The 21,121-nt window shown below is 37.9% G+C and overlaps 1 protein-coding gene across 13 annotated transcripts in view; it reads left to right on the top strand.

The window, feature by feature from the left end:
* Positions 1–21,121, top strand: part of TRIM33 (tripartite motif containing 33) — a 101,367-nt gene that overhangs the window by 22,706 nt on the left and 57,540 nt on the right. For all 13 annotated transcript variants that reach the window (XM_039356940.1, XM_039356939.1, XM_039356945.1 and 10 more), the window contains 3 exons: positions 1,558–1,674; positions 6,265–6,379; positions 12,138–12,284. In XM_039356940.1, the coding sequence (XP_039212874.1) occupies positions 1,558–1,674; positions 6,265–6,379; positions 12,138–12,284 (379 nt within the window). The remainder of the gene's footprint in view (positions 1–1,557; positions 1,675–6,264; positions 6,380–12,137; positions 12,285–21,121) is intronic.

Below are 21,121 nucleotides of genomic sequence, written 5' to 3'. Positions count from 1 at the left end.
TTTAGGTCTGTCGAGCACATTGGATCCTGAGGGAAAAATGTATTTTGGAATACATATAGGTATGCACCTGTAGTAACTTTTTAAATCAAATATGTATTTTCCCTGGATTCATTCTGAACTTTGGAGGTTAGCAGCACTGTGCCAGGAATAGATGCTTTAATTGTTGCTGACAGATCCTTTGTGAGCACCTACACTCTGAGGCATCTTCCTCATTCAAAACAGAAGTACAGCTCCAGTATGATCTTGAACTGATTAAGAAAATTGCTGGAAGAAGTTACATTTCATAAATGCTGAATTATTACCTGCTAAGTTGCTATTGGAATCAGCAATGATACTGCTGATATTTTAACAACAGTTGAACTAATCTTTGAATTCAGTACATAGATTATAGCAAAGGTTACTTTTTAATTGTTTTTAAAACTGTTTTAAAGAGAGATATAGTGGTAATTATTATTCTAACAAGTTCAATTTTGTTGAATGGACAGAATATAACTTTTGTGTAGAAACTGTGTTCAAGTCTTGTGAAAAAACCAAGGTAAATTCTGTTTGAATTGCAGATTTGGAAGTCTTATGTACTTTATCAGTTTTTTTGTCCGGGATGTCTGTGTATAAATGAAAGATAGCATAAAAATATGGGAAGCATTCTTCCTTCTCCCCCTTTCTTAACTTGTGTTGGGTAGTTACTAGCACTAGTAAAGATGTAAATACAATATATTCTTATATGTTTATATATGAAAATATCTTTAATGGTTTACATCCATGCTATATCTTTCTGTTTTTCTTTCTTTATTACCTAAAATGGTTAAAGACATTAAATTATTTTAATTCCCATATGTTTTTAAAATAATATATTGTCTGTCATTAAAATACTTCGGCAATGTGGCTTTAGCATAGCGTAAATAATAGATATGTACCATATTAAGTAATCTATCTTAAACTAAATTAACTTAGTTTATCTAGAATATTTAAATACCATTAGTAAAGTTGAAATAACAATAGGGAAAATATAGTGGATTTCTTTTTGATAGACTATTGGCAATAGTACAGCTGCTTATCAGATACCGATTATAATCTGGATGAGCACAATAGAAAGATTTGTGTGGTGTGTATTCTGATGATAAAAGGAGACAATGTGTCTTCTTCAGAGTTCTTACTTATCTTTCCCAATTAAATGTGTATAAAAATTATCTCAATGTATTAGAAGCAGACAAGATTATCATCAGTCTGCAAAAGCATATCTATTTTCATAGGTCTGCCTCTGGTTCTCATATATGAATTGTTTTGATAAAATGCCAGAATACAATAAAGTTATCACATTGTTTAGAAACTTAATCTCTTGGAGATAAACTATTTTGAGACACCAGACAAGCTAGTGTATGATTCTGATGACTTAGAGATGCATCTGTTCATACACAATAAAAATTTGTTGGTAATGTCTAAATTTAAAAGGTTTTTTTAAATACCTCTATGTATGTTGCAGTATACCTTTTTATGAATAAAATGTAATAATACTCTTACCCTTCATAGTATGTGTGTTGTGTTTTCTGGTTTTGGAAGGTATCAGTTTTTGGAAGAGGCATTTCAAAATCAAAAAGGTGTTATTGAGAATCTCCTAGCCAAACTCCTTGAAAAGAAGAATTATGTTAATTTTGCAGCTACTCAAGTACAAAATAGGTAAGTAACAGTTTCATTAAAAGAGCTGATCTTTTATTTAAATTGAGTGAATTATTAAAATTTCAATATCATATGGCTTTCCTTAAAAGTTAAGCAGCTGGTAACAGTGATAACCAGTTTCGATGAAGAGAAATTTCTATAGTGGATCCACTATACCAGCTGCATAAAAGAACACAAATGATCATGTAGAAGCTTTTGCACAAATGTTTATTTTTAGGGATATTTAACTATTTTGATGTTTCAATCTCAGGTGAAATAATTTAGTGCTTTTTTCCTTCATTTTAAAAGTCATTGTAAGGCATTGCAAAGAGGAGTCAAGAAATGTTGGCTCACTTAACAGCCATTTAAAATTTTACTTGTCAGAGTTTTCTTGAGGCAGTGAAAATATGGTACGTCTGCTTGCCATGATCTGTATAGCAGATCAAGAGATCCATAAATGCCATTAAAATATTAAACATTTTATTATATTTAACACATCTAGTAAGCATAGTATACTAAATACATATCCTCCTGCCTTGTTTGATCTTTATCTTTTTTGTAGTTTGTTCTTGTTGGATGTCAGTGGCCTTCTTATGATCAAAGTCTGCCATAGAAAATCCATCTAGATATTCTTTAGTTTGTTGCAGCCTGTGGGAAAGAATTAACCAATGTATAAGCATTGTCCATGAGATTCCTATAGAAGTGATTTTGTGATAATCTGCCAGGGTGAGAATAATTGCAATTTGCATAAAGCGCAGTATGCTTTTTTCATCTGGACTTACTTGGTTTTTTCTTTGAAAACGTTTCACTTCTCATCCAAGAAGCTTCTTTAGTTCTTCAAAATATTTTCAAAGAAAAAAGCAAGAAAGTCTTTTGGAAAAAGCACCTTTGGGGCAATTATTATAAGGATGATTGAGAATCTCAATAGATAGTCATTGTGTACCTTTGTTTATATTTGATTCTTATTTTAGACAAAAATCTCATTGAACGTCCTAATTTTACCTCCTTATGATACTAACACATCTATTAATATCCAGACATAATTGACATACAATTCTGTTCTGATACAATTCCCCTCTCCCTGCTCCAGATGGTGGAAATGAATAGACAGAGAAAGGAATAATAAGATGAGGGAGTCCAAAATTGATTTTTTATTTTATCAAGAGTCTCAAAATCAGCTAGCTGGAGTTTATTGCAGGATGAAGATTGGGGAAGCAAACTAATCACATAATGGCAGTTTTATTTTTGGATGTTCTAACTTTATGGATATATAATTCACATTTAAGTTACTACAGCTTAGAAACTATAACATAGCACCCTCTGTTACATTTTTGTTATTGATTTGTGCATTTGAGATTCATATAGTTTGAATTCTCTGTGTGTTTGTAACTTGTTTTTTCAGATCAGAATTTCATTTACCAAATAAATAAAGGAACATTTATAAATAAATAAAGGAACATAAATAAAGGAAGATAAAATAAACAAATAAAAGGAATATTTTGTTATTTATGACAGGATCCATTCCTTTTTCTATTTGTAGTTCATTTACTTGTGCATTACTTTTAATAAAACCCAATCACATCAATTCTCATTCTTGGCTTCTGTTTAGTATCCCGTGCAAAGGATTGTATTCCTTGCCTTTCTTTCAGATCAAATCTTTACGTTGCTTCCCAGTACTCTTCAATACTTCCTATGCACATGCAACAATTCGTTATGACTAAATACCCAGTTAGGATCCTGAAGTTAAGCATGACAGAATCAGTTCTAACAACAGCACAGAATGAAATGCTGACCAGGATAATTTTACAATACTGCTTTTTTATAACTCTTAAATCATATTTGTCTTGCTGTATTAAGAATTTCTTCATCTTCACTTCCTGTATCTGGGACAACAGACTAAGAACAAGGCAATATTGCTTCTAAATTAACTCAGGCTGTAGCTCTAGGAACACATCTCCCATATTTAAAGCCTTTTCACCTACAATATTCTTGTTTCCTTTTCTGATGCTCTGCCATGAATTGAAAGAATGGATAATATCACTTGAGCTCCAGATTCTTGATCCTCCTTCAGAATCCAGACTGATAAGGCTGTAACTGCTTTTGGGACTCTCATTTGTGCTTACATAGATTACCGGTGTGTGTGTGTGCGTGTGTGTGTGTGTAATTGTCAGTAAATATAATAATCTGTGGAAGTTATTTTGACATGTTCTTTTTCTATATTTCGTATAGTCCACCAGGGACAAGTTTATTTTGGCTGTTCATAGCTGAGTTACCAGCTACCAGAACTTTTCATTTTAATCATTTTTCAGGCCATACCCGAATCCCTTCAGGGATCCACTGCTCTGTATTCTGTTCCACAGAGTCTTTTTCTTATTTTGAAGGCTCAATGCATTTTTTGAGGTAACAAAACTGTATCTGAATTTCAGTAGTAAAGAATATTTTCTATGTATTTTATTTCTGTGCCATTCTCACCTATTAAGTACATTTCTTTGGTTGATCTTTCTTCTGAAGATTTACTTTTTCTCTCAGATTCTTTTATGAGAGTAATCTTTATCTTGTTATCACACAGAGTTGCCATTTTCTGTTCCAATCCTTAGTTGTTTTATTCAAGCTTTGCTACAAGCTTGCATTTGCTGCAAACATGGACCTGGATGCTGGGTCCTTGGTGCTCTCCGAACTTGGTTGTGTTCTTGCAGATATTTCATTACCCAAACTAGATAACATCATCAGTGCTAGAAAGGAGTCGGGTTTTGCTCTCAGTTTAGAGATTCAGCAGCCCCAGAAAGAAAAACAGGAATTGTCTATAACACACAGTGTAATGACTGCAACAGCTACTATATAGAACAAACAGGCAGAAGGTTGTTAGTCCTACATAGGACAAATGCACCACGAGCACCAAATAACAGTCAGAATACATGATCTAAACTCTTTAATTTCACAACACATGGACAGACTTAATCATTGTTTCAACTGGGAAGCTATGACCATTCTAGATCAAGCCAAGTCCAAAAATGCTAGGGAATTTCTAGAAACCTGGCACTCTGACATATTAGCCAGCAGTAGACACATAGATATAAACAATAATTACATACTATGCAAAAGAGACAGTCAACGCCAAAAAGTGAACAAAAAGACCAAACATCTCCCTATCAGCAATCAGCACTCAGATGAGCATTGATTAACTCCAAGATTAACACCAGACCAATGATCTGATATCTGGTAAGCAATACCCCAATCAAGGAACTACCAAACAAGCCAACAGTAAACAGCCCAAACAAAGAACCTCTAAGACCACCCCCATCAACACTGACGGGGCATGCCACCAGAATATAAAGAGAGAGCAAACCACCCTACCTACTAGCACTGATGATGTTACCTAGTTTGGATAATGAAACGTCTGCAAGAAAACAACCAAGTTCAGATGGCACCAAGCACCCCTCATTACAACCCTGAGCAACAAATATTTTCCTTTAATGGACCTAGATCTTTTCAAGAAGGAATACAAACATGTAAGAAGGATTGCTGGTCATGGCTGCAATACTGTCTTTCATTTTCACCTTTTTTAAAGAGTATAAGCACTTTTAATTCTTATTCCATTCTCTCAAACTTTCTAATTATACATTGTTAATTTATGGGAGGAATTATTAGAATCAATTCTTGTTAAATTCAAAATGGCAAACTTACATTAACTTGCTTGCTTAGTTTACTCTCTAGAAATTGGTTGACTTATATTTCTCTGACAGGCTTTGCAGCAACCTCACCTTAATCAGTAGGAGGCATTCAATCGTGCATAACAACCAGTCAGTACCTCTCAGTTCCTAATTCCAGCAGTTTATAATGATTCAGAAAAGGAATGTTTCACCCCAAACAGTTGAGCGGACAATTCCTCAAAATACATCAATTTTCTTTGTCTCTTTCTTTGTTAATTCCAGGAGAAAATTCATGAACCACTGTACACATTTATATTTAAGGTGTTTCTTAGTCTCTAAATCTAATCATATTATATGATGTAATCATGGTACTTTGGTGGCATCCTAAATCCTTTCCATTTACAGGTTTGATAAGGAGTTTTTCTTATCTCTTAGAGGAATGTTAACTATAACCCCTTTCCTATCCTAAATTACAGTATGTATACCATGATGGCAGTCGTCACAGTACTCTATATTGCAATTTCTATAGGATCGCTATGGCGATAATAGCAGGATAGGCAGCTATAGGAGAACAGTTACCTGTTGTGACAGGAAAGTAAGAACAGCTAGCTAGGTGAAATAGCTGGGGATTTTATAGTGATAAATGATTTTTAGTTGAGTTTTACTGTTTTCTTACTAATGTTGGAAATCAACAGAAGTACTATCCTTTACAACATGTAAAATACTTTTTTTAAAATCCAGGAGCAGATTTAAATTCAGAAAAATGCTTTATAGTGTAGTAAAAAGAACCTTAAAATTATAATTAATAGTTGTGATGTTTAATGCTATCTTTATTTAAGATAATGATATTTTGTATGAATCTGCATCAGTTTAAATATTGAGTTTTCATTTGTGTGGGAGAAAAAATTATGTTGAAGATGTTGTAATGTAAGTGCCTGATGACAGATTTCTCTCTTTTCAGGATAAAAGAAGTGAATGAAACTAACAAACGAGTAGAACAGGAAATCAAAGTGGCTATTTTTACCCTCATTAATGAAATCAATAAAAAGGGAAAATCTCTCTTACAACAGCTTGAGGTACAATTAAATTTAAAAGTGAACATAATGTGGGTGTTGATGTGTATTATTATTTTGATTTAAATGAGCTTTTAATAGCTCTTTCCTTGATACCCTGTCATTGCAACACACTTTCAGTTTTTATTTCTTTCCATTTTAATCTGGTCATAGGACGACCAGAAGCATCTATTTTCACTTTAATTTAGTCTGTAGTTTCTCCAAAGAAGTTTACAGTTAAATTAGTTTATAAGTGTAGCATATAAACAGTAGTTTAATTCAATCTATGCAAGGTTTAAGATATTTGTTTTTCCCCTTAAGATTCAGTCTCCACCCTAAGGTTGAAAATGTTAGTCTATCTAGTGGAATACATGCTCTGAAATCCACAAAAGGGGTTCTGACAAATAACTACTCTTGATCTAAATCATAGCTTGGTAGCTTTAGTTTTGGTTTAGTATCATTTGGGCATAGTTAGCAGCCAGAAAAGTTCAGGCTAACTTGGTGAACTTAACTGAATATGAGAGTAGGAATGCAAAGAATATAAACATGCATCTATTGTCAGTCAACACTAGAAGGGCTAAAGACAGGAGGAAATCCATTTTCCTTCTTTAAAGAGGATGGAGCTGGACAATATTGGGAAAGGTTTGAGATCTGCCTAGATAAAAATTCTAAACTACCATTCCCATTTACTCAGAAACTGCTGCTGGTTGTGATTCTCATAGTCTTTGTAGGAATCTGACAAGAACATTATATGAACCCATCTAGTTGTAACATTAAAAAAACATAGTTAAATGTAGTAATATGATATATAACATAACACATAATATTAACCTCTTCCTTAGTGTAGTTCGGATGTCTCCCTTTCTCAATATGGAAGTAGTCTTCATTCATTAGCTATCCTGTTTCTATATCTGCTGAGCCTTATTCAGGAACAAGCTATCTAAAACTATTGGTTGGAACTGTACACTAATGCGGGCGTTGAAGAGTTACACCACCAATCCATTTGCTCTATCCACTATAGCAGTTGCCTTATTCAGAATATTTTTACTTTCTCTTTTTGAATGTGATTGTACTGAGCTCTTTTTCGTTTAATTTTTACTCAGATTTAACATAAAGTTCAATTTCTTCTTCATTATGGTCTATGTATTTATGTTACGTTTCATTTTTTTATCTTCTATGTATATTCTTAGTCTTGACTGTGACTTCAGGGGCCACACATAGAAAATCTATTATTGTGAGAATACATTGCCCCTTACAAGGCAAGGATTGTTACAAAGGTGATTCCTGTTGTTTTTGCTAGGTTTTTTTAGAATAGCCTTATTATAACATATTGCCCAGACTTCATATGTTTGAGGAATATTTTAAGATGTGAATGTGACAGTTGTCAGTGCAAGCATTTATACATTTACTATGTTTACTCAATGTTAAATAAATTGCAGTTAATAAACTTATACAGGACCTCATCTTGTCTGGTCTGGTCTCATTGTTTCACTAATTGCCAGATCCCTTGTCACTATGTTATTGATAAATGAATCTAGATTAAGGGGGCTGCTGATCTTAGTATAAGACAAGGCTCCAGATTGCTACTATCATAAAACGTTGTGGTAAAACCCTATTATCCATATCTTTGACTTCCAAGAAATTGGAGACAATGTCTGAATTCAGAGAAATAATTATGAAGTATATTTTTAATCATTTGATCTCAACTCCTTCATTACTGAATTTGCTCAATTAAAAAAAAGGTGAAAAAAGGCAGGAATTAAATTAAAGATATGTTCATTGCTACATCCCTACTAATTTATTTATTTTTCTAATATCAGCATTTCTGTTAGAGAAAATGAACCGGGAATGAGCATTTCCAGAAAGCAAAGTGCTATGTTAAGGTTTTTGTAAAGTAATGCCATGACGTCTATTAAGCAACAAATTAATGCAGAGCGGGCAGCATATAAATTTAATGAATAAATAATAATTCAGGTCCTGGAACAAATATTTCTAAAGTACTCTAACTTCTTGATACTGTTTCTTCTGACATCCTTTTTTGAACTTCAAGGCATTTTGTGAACTACTGGGAGTGCATTTGGCCTTTGAAAGGCATAGCAGAGACAGGGAAAAAAGGGCAAAACCAGAACAATTACTAACATCGGATTTAGCTGATTTGATTTAAATTTAAAATATGATTTCTCCCTATATGATTAATAATTTTCATATTATTCCATTTTAAATATTACAATTTAATAGAAAGGTAGAATTAAAGGGGGCTTCATGTCATTTTTTTTTCTGTCGCTAGTGTCTTAGCCGCTTAACACCTTTGGTGATTCATACAAATACTTCTGCTGATTCTTGGATTTTTGAAGTTGTCTGGAAACTTCTTAGACAATTGGACCTTTCTTCCTCTTTTGGAAGACATCTCTGCTCTACTGTGCAAAGGAGTGATAGAGGAGGGTTATTGTGATTAAGTGGTACAGTTCTTTAACTTTTCACTTTTCTCCAAAAAGTGATGTGTCATGTTAAGTCTTCAGGATGTCAGAATTTTTATTACCTTGAAAGCAAATATTCTGTCGTCATGCATGCTGAAGTCTTGTTTATTTATCAGAAATAAAGTTGCTTTTAAGTCAATCCTAGCTCCTGATGACCTTAGGGATACATTTATTCAGTTTTCTTGGCAATAAGATGCTTTGCCACTGCTGCTTCTGGAATATCTTTTCAGCTTCCTAGTCATGTCTGCTGTAGCTTTGAAATTCCTGGCAGTGTCCCATCTAGGAACTAACTAAGCCAGTGGTTCTCAACCTGTGGGTCGGGACCCCATTTGGGGTCAAACGACCATTTCACGGGGGTCGCCAAACCACGCTGTCCGCCATTTTTTTTCCTTTTCCCTAGCTGTCCTACTCCCTCTTATTGGTGGCCACACCCACTTGGGGGTCACCACAACATGGGGAACTGTATTATGGGGTCACGGCATTAGAAAGGTTGAGAACCACTGAACTAAGCCCAGCCCTATGTAGGTTTCAAGTCAAAATCAACTAAGTGTTGCCACCTGCTAAGATATTTATTATAATGTATTTTAAAAATTGTTTATCTTCAGTTAAATAGCAATCATACCAGACCACACTTCTCATTGATAGCATTTTTACATTCTTATGCATGTTAACATAAAAACTATTGAAAGCTCTTGGGAAACTTCCCCCATCAATTCAGGTTCCCAAACTTAGTTGAAATTTATCAATGATTCTTGCAGAATTTTCATTTTTACTTGAACTTTTAAATGACCTCTCACTTTTATCTTTCTTAGTGACAATCACATCAGCCTGACAAACTTTATATTTTGTGTATTGATGATATATAAAATTCCACAAAAGAGTGCTTTGACCAGATTTAAATCTTATGAAAAATACTTTAAAAAAAAAATCCATTTCCTTACCATTTGTTGAATCAGCTTGCTGACCACTCATGTATGTAACACAGAAATCATTGGGACAGGTTACTTACTTGCAGCTGCAGTTGTAGTAATCTGTTCTTTTCTTGTTGTTAGTGTCAGTTGGCACAGTTTCTGAAATTTCTCAACGAGGGCCTGCCAAATATACTTAACTGTACAGTGTTTCTTCTTGCGGTTTGATGTAGAACCCTAACTGAATAAAACAATGTGTAATCAAAAACCCATCAGGTTGCTTACAGGTAAGCAACCTGATTTTCCTATCTAAAACTGTTTACATAATTGTAAACATTCATACTAAAAGAAAGTAAAGGAACCAGTTGCAGAAGCCACTTGACTGTAACTCTAATGTTGCTTCTTTCTTGTGAAATTTTATTAAAATCTTTGCTTGTGTTACGTGCAATATGATTCATTTCAGATCTCTTACTAGTAATATTTTGCTTTTTTGGATTGATGTTTTCTGATTATATCTTCTCTTATTTTTAAAGCTGCTCATGCAACCTCGCTCTCCCCCCCCAGTCTGGTTGAAAAATCTTCTGCAATATTGAAAGATAGATTAGAGCAGTGGTTCTCAACCTGTGGGTCGGGATCCCATTTGGGGTCGAAGGACCATTTCACAGGGGTCGCCAAACAAGGCTGTCTGCCATTTTTTCCCCTTTTCTTTGGCCACGCCCCTGGCACCCGGTGATGTATAAGTGGTTGGGGGTCATCACAACATGGGGAACTGTATTATGGGGTCGTGGCATTAGAAAGGTTGAGAACCACTGGATTAGAGCAATGTTAGAAATGATGTGCTAAGTTTATAGTAATTTATTCTATAACCATATTCTGTCAGTAGAATTTTAAAGTTGAAGCTAGAAGGCCATCTATTAGTGCATTAATCTTTGTACTTTGTACTACATTTCTTTCCTTCAATCTAATACCCTAATGTGTTGGATCACAAGTTCTGGAATTCTAATAGAAAACTATAATACTTAGACAGGATCAGAAACTAGACTAGATCATTTTGAATAAAATCTCTTTCAATACATTAGTAAAATAATTTTAGAAAACAAATATTGAGCAGAAGATAAATGAGAAAGAAAGCATGGTTAATATTATGCTGAATGATAAATACTTTTAGAGACGGGTAGAGTAACAGTCACAGTTATGATTTTTCATACCGTGGTGTCATTGGGTTTGAGTTTCATGAGAAAATATTGAGATTTGTAGGATTTTGATGTCACAAAAGTAACTTACTCTTTCCATTAAGAAATCATATTTCTGTTCCATGGTATCTACCATTGTATTTCCCAAACACATGGTGTACCCAATTCCTTTTTTAATTTTAACATGATTTTCTGTTTTAATTAAGAAATATCATTATAAAGCCTATAAAACAATTACTGAACTTGTTTTTAAGTACGATATTATAATCACTTGAGGATGCTTGTTTTATTGATACGTATAAAATTTAGCAATTGACATGTACAAAATTTATTCAAATTCTGTCAAAATACAGGTTTAGCCCTAAAAAAGCATTTTCCTAAAGCAGAATAAGTACCTATAATGAAATTCATAGTGTAATAATCTTTAATATACTTTGAGCATTTATTAGGTGGCAGAACTATATACATTTCAAATATAAAACAGTAGAGCTGTAAGTAGATGGTGTTATTAGATAATGAGACTGATGAGAAAGAGTGGGTATTTGTAACTAAAATAAAAAGAACAGCTGTATTTTGTTGCATAAAATTAATATTATTACCTCCAGATTTTAGAGTTGGGGCTTAATTGTTTCACTTGTGTCACTGTTACTATCTGTGGGAGTTTGCCTGGTGGACTTGATTTATTAGTGGTCTATCAAAATATTTTGAAATGATATAACAATGGGATTTGCTGTTTAAAGAAAGTTGAAATCTCTGAGACCCACAGTAATGTTTGGATAACATTATTTTTGAAATAAGTGAAAACTGCATAATCAGAAGACAGATGGAATGGAGCTTATCTAAATTTGACCAGTATTTGGATGGAAGGTGGCTTAGTTTGAGGTTGGTTTTAAAAGAAAGTGGCTATAAGTGCAATAAATAACATTAAGGCACACAAAGCCACAATTTTAACTCAATTACAATTACAACCTGGTCTTGCAGATGAATCTAATTTAGGACTATTGCCTTTGGAAAGCATAATTGTTAAATTGCACATAACATAAATTTCCATGCTGCAATACTTTTTAAAAAAGCTTTGTATTATTATTATTAGAACACATAATCTCGCAGTGCTTGGCTAGATATCAACATTGTGATAAGAGGCTTTATTATTGCTATTGTGTATTTTTAATTGATTCAATATGTATGCATTCTTTCTGTTCAGACTGTGACAAAGGAGAGACAGATGAAGTTAATACAACAACAGAATGATATCAGTGGTTTATCAAGACAGGTGAAGCATGTGATGACATTCACTAATTGGGCCATTGCAAGTGGCAGCAGCACTGCATTGCTGTATAGCAAGCGACTGGTAAGAAAAATAAGATTTTATATTTGCAGTTTGGCTATAAATTCTATTATTGCAATAAAGCAACAATCTTTATTATGAAAGTCTGTATTTTTCTTATTCTCTAGTCTTTAAAAAAATGGTTTGTTTTTCACATTTTTTTAACATATTACTTTGTATTTCAATTGTTGATATATTTGGTTTATCAAAGCCAAACGGTAAAATCATAATCCAGGATGTTAGAGGTTTTAAATGCTGAAATAGGATGATATTCTCTTTCTAACAATTATATTTTCTCATCTGTAACCTATTCCCAAAGCAATTCAAGAATTAATATGCCAGATTATTAATACAGGATAGCCAAATGGTATATTGGTCAGGTGATATGTTTTATTTAACATTTATTTTGTAATGGAGCTTTCAGTAATGGTAAAGAAACTGAAAAAAACCAATATACATAAAATGTCAGTATTGTTTTCAGAACAGAAAAAAAATTGTATTATTTCATTATTCTCAGATTAAATAGTGAGACTGGAAGTTTACTAAAGACAAGAAAAATGCCATTATAAATCCAGAGTTACACAGATACCGTGTTTCCCTGAAAATAAGGCTTACTCTGAAAATAAGCCCTAGCTTGATTTGGGGGGGGGCTAATATAAACCCTATCCCGCAAATAAGCCCTAGTTTTGGGGCAAAGCACACACCTAAAAATCAAGCTGGGGTGGGGGTGTGGAGCTGCCTCATGCGCCCCACACCCACTTACCTTGCAGCCAGGCCTCTCGCTGGCCTATTTCTTCTGCAGTGTCTTCTGCAGCCAGACCTGCATTTCTTAGTCACACGCCTTTCCGGAAGGCCCCTGCAACTGACAACCGAGCTATGGATTCAGTCCATAGCTCAGTTTTGCAAGCTCTCTGAAGCTGAGAACTGAGCTATGGATTGAATCCATAGCTCGGTACTCAGCTGCAGTGGCCTTCCGGCAAGGCCTGACTGCAAAATGCAGGCCAGAGTCCATTCCCACTTGCAGAATGAAGCTGCTCCTTTGGCCACAAAAGAAGTGGGCCGACTGAGCAGGGCTGTCGGTGCTGGAGATGAGTATAAAAAACCCCTCCCCCCCTAAAATAAGACTTGGTACCTCTTTTGGAGGCAAAAAAAAAAAAAAAAAAAGAAACCTGGTCTTATTTTTGAGGAAACACGATACTTGCAGAACAAATTTTCTTTCACTATCTGAATTAGATTTGAAGGTGCATAGAGAGTTACAGAATGGATGGTGGTTTATCAGTAGTATCTCTTGATAGAAAGATACATCTGTGAATCTAGAATGGGAGGGGTCCTTGGTGTTGTCTTACAGAGTTTCATTACCCAAACTAGATAACATCATCAGTACTAGTCACTGCCTCCAGAAGTGATGAAGGCTCCAACACTGGAAGTTTTTAAGAACAGATTGGACAACCATTTGTCTGAAATGGTATAGGGTTTCCTGCCTAAGCAGGAGGTTGGACTAGATGACCTCCAAGGTCCCTTACAACATTATTGTTATTAGCTTTGGCCCTGATGATGTTATCTAGTTTGAGTAATGAACCATCTGTAAGAAAACAACCAAGCTCAGAGAGCACCAAGGACCTCTCATTTCAACCTTGAGCTACAAATATTCTCCTTTATTAATCTGGAATGTATTAGTATTTGATTGAACATTCTGCTCAATTATATGTGTGCATCACGGTGATGGTTTACAAGGTATTCTTAGAGATCCTAGTTTGCAAATAGTATGTTAAAATAATTGGGTAAAATTGACTCTTGATTAAGCTTGTGGCTCGCTAGCAAAAATGAGCCCATGTTAATTGGTATTGTTAAGAAATGTTGCATACTTTGCTCATTCTTTATCATCCTAAAATATGTTTTATGAATGCCTCAGCTGACTGAAGCCATATGGGCCATGAGAGGTCAATATCTGTAGGTTATATGTCGACTACCATGTTGTTTGGAATATGGCACCTTTGAATATGAAGAGAATATATGATAATGAGCATGAATTAATTATTGAAAAGAAATAAAAATACATATATGTTACATCTTTGTAAAACTCTAGGGAGCATGTAATGGGGTTTAATGGCAATTTGAGCTTATGAAATGAAGTTGACGAATACAAACATGGAATTGAAATTATTTAATTTTGAATGATCTGGAGGAAGATTTTCTGTAACATGGTTGAATAGAGATGAATGACAGTATACAAAGAATGCTTAGGCTATACAAAAACCCCAAACTGATGGAAATGGTATTTAGTATCTGCTTAGGAAGATATCTATTAATTTCAAATACATGGTTGAAGTTTGAATTTGGTCGTGCATAATGTATCAAAGAAAAATTAAAAAAAAGCTTTATTTGGTTGGTTAGGATGAAAGATTATAAAGGATACAAGGTTGCTGAAATCTTCTGATATAGGAAGGCTATTTTTATCAGTATAATGTAAAAAAGAAAAAAATAGAGTGTAAGGAAGGTTAGAGTTAGGAAAGTAAAATTAGGAATTTTATTTACATTATTTGACAATACATTATGTTATAAAGTGCCACAGAAATGCTGTAGTTACACTAATAGGAAGCATGAGATAATGCAGTGAAAAAGGTTATGAATGAGGAAATTTTTATAAGAGAAAGACAGCTGCAAATAATGAGAGAAAGATACTGAATTATGGGCATAGAGAAAAAAGATGACTGTAAAGTATAATTAAAGATAGCATAGAATAATTATGATTAAAAGAGTTGGAAAATGAAGAATGGTCTTGATTGAAATAAAAATTGGTTTGGAAGTAGGTGAAAAGGACTGAACAAGGTTCTTCAGCAGGATGAACAGAATTAAATGATTTGGCATGAAACCAAGTTTGGAAATGCTAGATGGAGTATTCTCCAGCATGACGAGTAGAGAATCCACCAATGGGTTTTCTTCGTCTTCTGCCCATAGACTAGTCGTCTAATTTTGCTCCACCTCTCCTCCTGGGACCTCCCTTCCCCAGTCTCGACTAGTCTTGAGCCCAATTAGACTGAATTCTTGACTCCTGAAGTGATTCTTCTTTAAGGTCGTATATTTCTGATATTTTGGTCAATCCGAGGGGGGGGGGAGGAACTGCAAAGAAAAAACGGCTGTTTGTTTGAGCCCTTTCTGCTGCCGGATGGCAGCTCAACCACAAGGCTGGCCTGAGCCCAGCTGATCGCCGGACAAACAAGGAACCAGTCACCATTTTCCAGTCACCAAGTTTGACCCTGAACAAAGGCAGAGACAATCTCCTTCCCCCCCAACCCAATTCTCCCATAGGGCTAGCCGGATAGCTGAAGCAAATTCGGAATTCATTAGCACAGCTGATCAGCGGGCAATTTAAACCTCCTGCGGATCATACGGAAGCCGGAGAACCGCATGGGAACAATAGGACATGTGCGAAGCTGGTGAGCTGCAGAGGAATATCACAGCTCTCGAAGGCTCTTACCCTAAATCAGCTAAATACCTCGAAGGCTCCTGCTGTTTCCATTGCCTGAAGCCGGGGATTAGCTGGTGGGCGGAGGGCTTTTAGACTCCGCAGCTCCCTTCCAGAGTTTCCCTGCAGCTCTGTGGCTTCCTTGCAGATCATGCTGACCATATTCCACCAAATACAAGCACAGTTGTTTTTTCTTGGGCAACCTCCAGGAAATCCAGCTGAGGCAGGCACGAGAGAGATTGAGTTCGGCCAATAACAACCTCAACTCCACCCAAGCTCAATCCTTCTTCCTAGCCACATAGGAATAATAATAATAAAAAATAAAATAATAATAATAATAATAAAAAAGATAAAAATAAAATAAAATGATAATAGTAATAATAATAGCAATAATTGAAGAGCACAAGACATAGATCAGCTCACAATTACCCTGAACCAGACTGAAATTGTAAATCATTCCAGTTAAGAATGGCAGATACCAGCACAGTTAAAACAGCGCAGGAACCTGCCACCACCAGCCCCCCTGCTTGTAAAAGACAGAGATCATCCAAGCAGGAGGTGTCTGGGAAGATCAAGGCCAAGGCAATATCGGCCAAAAGGCCTCCCGAGTCGAAAGGAGGCATAACTCTACTGAAACGAATTAGAGCCACCCAATTACAGGGAGGAGGAAATTTTGGGCACAAGGAAGCCCAGCCAGTAACCTCTGGAAACAGAGGCCGATACGGAACAGGGGAACGGATTTTCCCTAAGCGAGGGGCCTGGAGATCTGGGTTCAGAAGCAGGCATCCGTCGCTCAGATAATCATGGAGCAATGTCTTCAGAACACCTTCAATTCGTAATATCTCAGGCTGTTGCACAGGCCATGGCCTCCTCAAGATACCATTGTTCCAGAACAAGATCTGTGGCCTCTAGGGGTGGTTCCCGCATCTCTCAAGAGGAGACCTTTGTGTACCAAGACTCTATTTCCTCCTTTAGGTCCTCCAGAGGCAGGAGGTCTCCTGCGGAGGACCATGAGCTGATGGATCAGAGACTGTCCAATGAAGAGGATGTATCTCCAGATCCTCCTCCATTTATAGGCCTGTTTAATCCGTCCTTATTCAAGACACTGCTACATAAGGCCAGCGGCACTGCAAATATCGAGAGGCCCCCGATTCCACAGAAAGGAACCTCCACCAATCTCTCAACTAGTAAAGTCACAAACAACAAAGTTTTCACAGCCCACCTATACCCAACACTTTGTTCCCTGCCCACCTCTCTTCTTTGATTCTATTCAGAACAACATGGGGGCATCGGGTTCCTTCGTCCCAATGGGGGGGGGCAGACAAGAAAATGTTCTACATAGATCTGGCACTATCAGAGATAATAGTAGTGCCAACAATAGATGAACCCATTGCAACCCTCTTTTCTCCACCCCCGATAGCAGGGGATGCAGCAGAGGCCCTGAAATCAGAAGACAAGAAGATGGACTTCATCTTCCGTAGGGCACACCAGGCCTTGGCATGGGCAATCAAGGCAGGCATCACTACGTCCTTTTTTGCCAGGACATCTCTTCTTTGGCTGCGCCAACTCCAGTCGAGTATTTCCCCAGTGGAGGAGAAAACTCACCAGAATTTAAAAAGATTAGTGGCAGCAGCGGAGCTCATGTCAGATTCCTCCTTACACGCAACCAATTTCTCTTTCACAGCAATAGCGTACAACACTGGTGCATGCAGATTGCTGTGGCTCAAGCATTGGAGGGTGGACATGAAGGCTAAGTGACGTTTAGCGGTGGCACCCCGTAAGGGCGTCCAGCTCCTTGGTGAGGCGCTTGACCCTTATCTAATTGAAAATAAGGACAAACGCAAGATTCTGGCCCAAATGACAAAGAGGATGGAGAGCTCCCTCCTATTCCCGCAGACCGTCCTTCTGACCTGATGCAGGCACGGATCAGGGGGCTGTCATGGTTCCGACTAATGAAACATTCCAAAGAACTTCCAGGCATTTATTTTCCTAAAAGTCTTTTATTGTTACAAAATGCCAGCACAGGCACAACGGAGGTTTTTTTGCCAGAATCTGAATTCCTCTTGCTGGCATCTAACTTTTTTTGCTAAACCCCTCCCTTATCTTGCAGTCACAAGTCACATCTTCCAATTAGCCCAGAGGACAGAGATTCACTTCCGTTCCTTTTTTTTGGCTTCTGAATTAACTCTAAAAATACCAAACAGTTCTGCATATTGTCAAAAGCAAGAATATACAATATTTGCAGCGTTGACAAGGGCCTTTTCCCGTCCCTATCAGCCCAGATTGGACTGTCAAGGTGAGAGAAACAATAACAGGGACAGGTTCAGACAACAGGTCCAAGCAAGGCGTCTCTTTCGAGGAGCCGGGGGGGTGTGTCCTCCATTGGTGGCCGACTAGCCCTTTTTGCTCACAAATGGCAAGCCACCACCATGGACCTCTGGGTCCTAAATACCATCAGATTCGGCCTATCTCTAGAATTCCTCTCAACGGCTGGGGAGCGCACCTGCAATCACAGCTAGCACAGGGTCAATGGTCAAAGAAAAACCTAAAGCACAACATTAACTGGCTAGAACTCAGAGTCATACACCTGGCCCTCCCATCACTTCCGCAGCACAGTGACGCATTGTCACGTGCTCATACGGACAACGTGACGGCCAAAGCGCATGTCAACCAACAAGGAGGCACGCAATCCAGGGCCCTCAGGACCGAAGCACAAGCGCTGGGAACCTGGGCAGAAAGCAAACTAGCCTCCATCAAGGCCGAACAAATCATCAGGCAGACTTCCTGAGCAGGACAACGATAGACCACTCAGAGTGGAGCCTGCACCTTGCTCTCTTCAGAAAGGCAGCAGAGAGATTTGGACATCCAGTGTTGGACCTGTTTGCCAGTCCAAAAAATACTCAGCTTCCGAGATTCTTCTCTCGTTTTCCGACACTAGGAGCACAGAGAACGGATGCATACGAGGCCACTGGCCGAAAGGACTGCTGTATGCATTCCCACCTCTTTCTCTGATACAAGCAACCATCAGGAAGATATTGCAGGAACAAGCGGAGGTAATACTCATTGCACTGCACTGGCCAAGACGGCCATGGTTGCTGATCTCGTAAACCTATCTACATCTCCACCGTGGAGGATTCCACACGACCAAATCTCTCTCAACCAGGGGTCCCTGCTACATCCAGACCCACAGTGGCTCCAATTGACCACCTGGTGCTTGAGTGGAGTCTCCTAGAGCGAGACAACTTCTCACAAAGAGTCATTAAGACTCTCCAGGCCTCTAGAAGGCCTACAACTAACAGGATCTATGATTCCACTTGAAAAAATTATTGCAGTTGGTGCAACAGGCAACAACTGGACCCATGCAACATCTCTATCCCAGATATCTTAGACTACCTAGCAGAAGGTCTCGATAGGGAGTTAGCACCCAACACAATTCGTAGACAAGTGGCCACCCTATCAACCATTCTTACCTATGGCAACTCCGAAACTCTAGCCAGACACCCAGTGGTGCGATCCTTCGTAAAGGGCGCATCTAACAGTAGGCTACCTGTGATACACAGATACCCCTCCTGGAATCCACCTAAGGTCCTACAGGCCATCACCTTACCTCCATTTGAGCCTGTCTGGATCTGTGACCTACAGTACCTGACCTTCTTAGGTTGCCTTCTTAGTCGCTGTTACCTCAGCAAGGCGCATCTCAGAACTAGCAGCCCTGTCAGTGAGGGAGGACCTTTGTACCTTCCACATGGACAGGGTGGTGTTACGTTTGGACCCCTCTTTCATTCCAAAGGTCAATTCCCTATTCCACAGAACACAGGAGGTGGTGCTACAAACCTTTGCCCCGAGCCGTCCCATGCACTGGAGCGCAAGTGGCACACCTTAAATGTTCGCAGAGTTTTAAAACATTACATCAAGCGAACGGCATCCTTCTGTAAATCAGAAGCACTGTGTGTCTCCTTCCATTCTCACAGAAGAGGTCAGAGGGTCAGTGCATCTACAATCAGTAGATGGATTAGAAGGTGTGTAGTGGAGGCATACAGGGGACAGTTCTTGACGGTCCCCAGACGAATCGCTGCACATTTCACGCGCAGTGCTGCAACCTCAGCAGCATGGGCAACTCAGGCTTTGATTGAGGAAATATGTAGAGCGGCGATGTGGATGTCGCCTTCCCCTTTTATAAGACACTACAAATTAGACAGATTCTCATCTGCAGAAGCCTCTGCAGGGCGTAGTATCAGAGAGTGAGACACAGGCCCAAATGGCATCCCACCCACAAGGACAGTGAGGCTTTGGTATGTCCCATTGGTGGATTCTCCACTTGTCATTCTGGAGAAGGGGCGTTGGTCTTACCTGAACACCTTTTCTCAGCATGACGATGGAGAATCCACTCCCACCCTTGAGGCCAGTCAGGTCCTGTGAGGAGAGAGGATGGAGTCAACACAAGAAAACATAGCCAAATAGCTTTTGCTTCATCGAGACTGGGGAAGAGAGGTCCCAGGAGGAGAGGCGGAGCAAAATTGGACGACTAGTCTACGGGCAGAAGACGAAGAAAATCCATTGATGGATTCTCCATCGTCATGCTGAGAAAAGGCATTCAGGTAAGACGAATGCCCCTTTTAGTCTCTTATGAGACTAAAAGTGGTATATCAAAGATAATGATTATCTTTGCTTTGTTTCCAAAAAGAATTCCAATGTAAATGGGATTTTCTGTTTATGCCTAATTTGTTTAGCTCCTCATTGATGGAGAAGAGGCTGTGGAAGGAGAGCCCAGAAGGCAGGGAGGAAAAAGAGGGTTGAAGAAGCTGTGAAAGGAGAGTCCAGCAGGCAGGGAGGAAAAAGAGAGTGAGGAGAAGAAACTATGGAAGGAGAGTCCAGCAGACAGGGAGGAAAAAGAGGGGCGAAGAAGCTGTGGAAGGAGAGTCCAGCAGGCAGGGAGAAAAAAGAGAGAGTGGAGAAGAGGCTGTGGAAGGAGATCCCAGCAAGCAGGGAGGGAAAAAAGTGAGGAGAGGAAGAAGGGCCAACCAGCCTGCTGACCACCAAGGTACTGGTGCATATTAATAACTGGATAAATTGTCAATGCAAAGGGAAAGGGATTCAGCAAAGGAACCACCACCAAAGAAATTAAAACCGGTACTTTTCCCCTTTTTTATGGTTCATAACATTTTATTAGATTATAGAATAAAATACAAAAATACAAAAGCAAATAGTAGGACACAGTGGGGAGGAAAAAGGGAAAAAAAGTGAAGGGGAGAAGGGGAAAAAAAGGCATTGACTTCCGATTTCCTCTGCTGCAGTAGAATGAAGCATTAACATCGAACCTCGACTTTTTACTTTTCCATAATAGTATAAACTAGCCATTTCTATAACATCAAATCAATCTAATCAGTAACCCCCC

Source organism: Crotalus tigris, unplaced genomic scaffold (genome assembly GCF_016545835.1).
Source record: "Crotalus tigris isolate CLP2741 ecotype Arizona unplaced genomic scaffold, ASM1654583v1 scf7180000018838.1047803, whole genome shotgun sequence".
Taxonomy (NCBI): domain Eukaryota; kingdom Metazoa; phylum Chordata; class Lepidosauria; order Squamata; family Viperidae; genus Crotalus; species Crotalus tigris.
The sequence above is the reverse complement of the archived record's forward strand: the minus strand, read 5'-3'. Positions and strand labels throughout refer to the sequence as shown.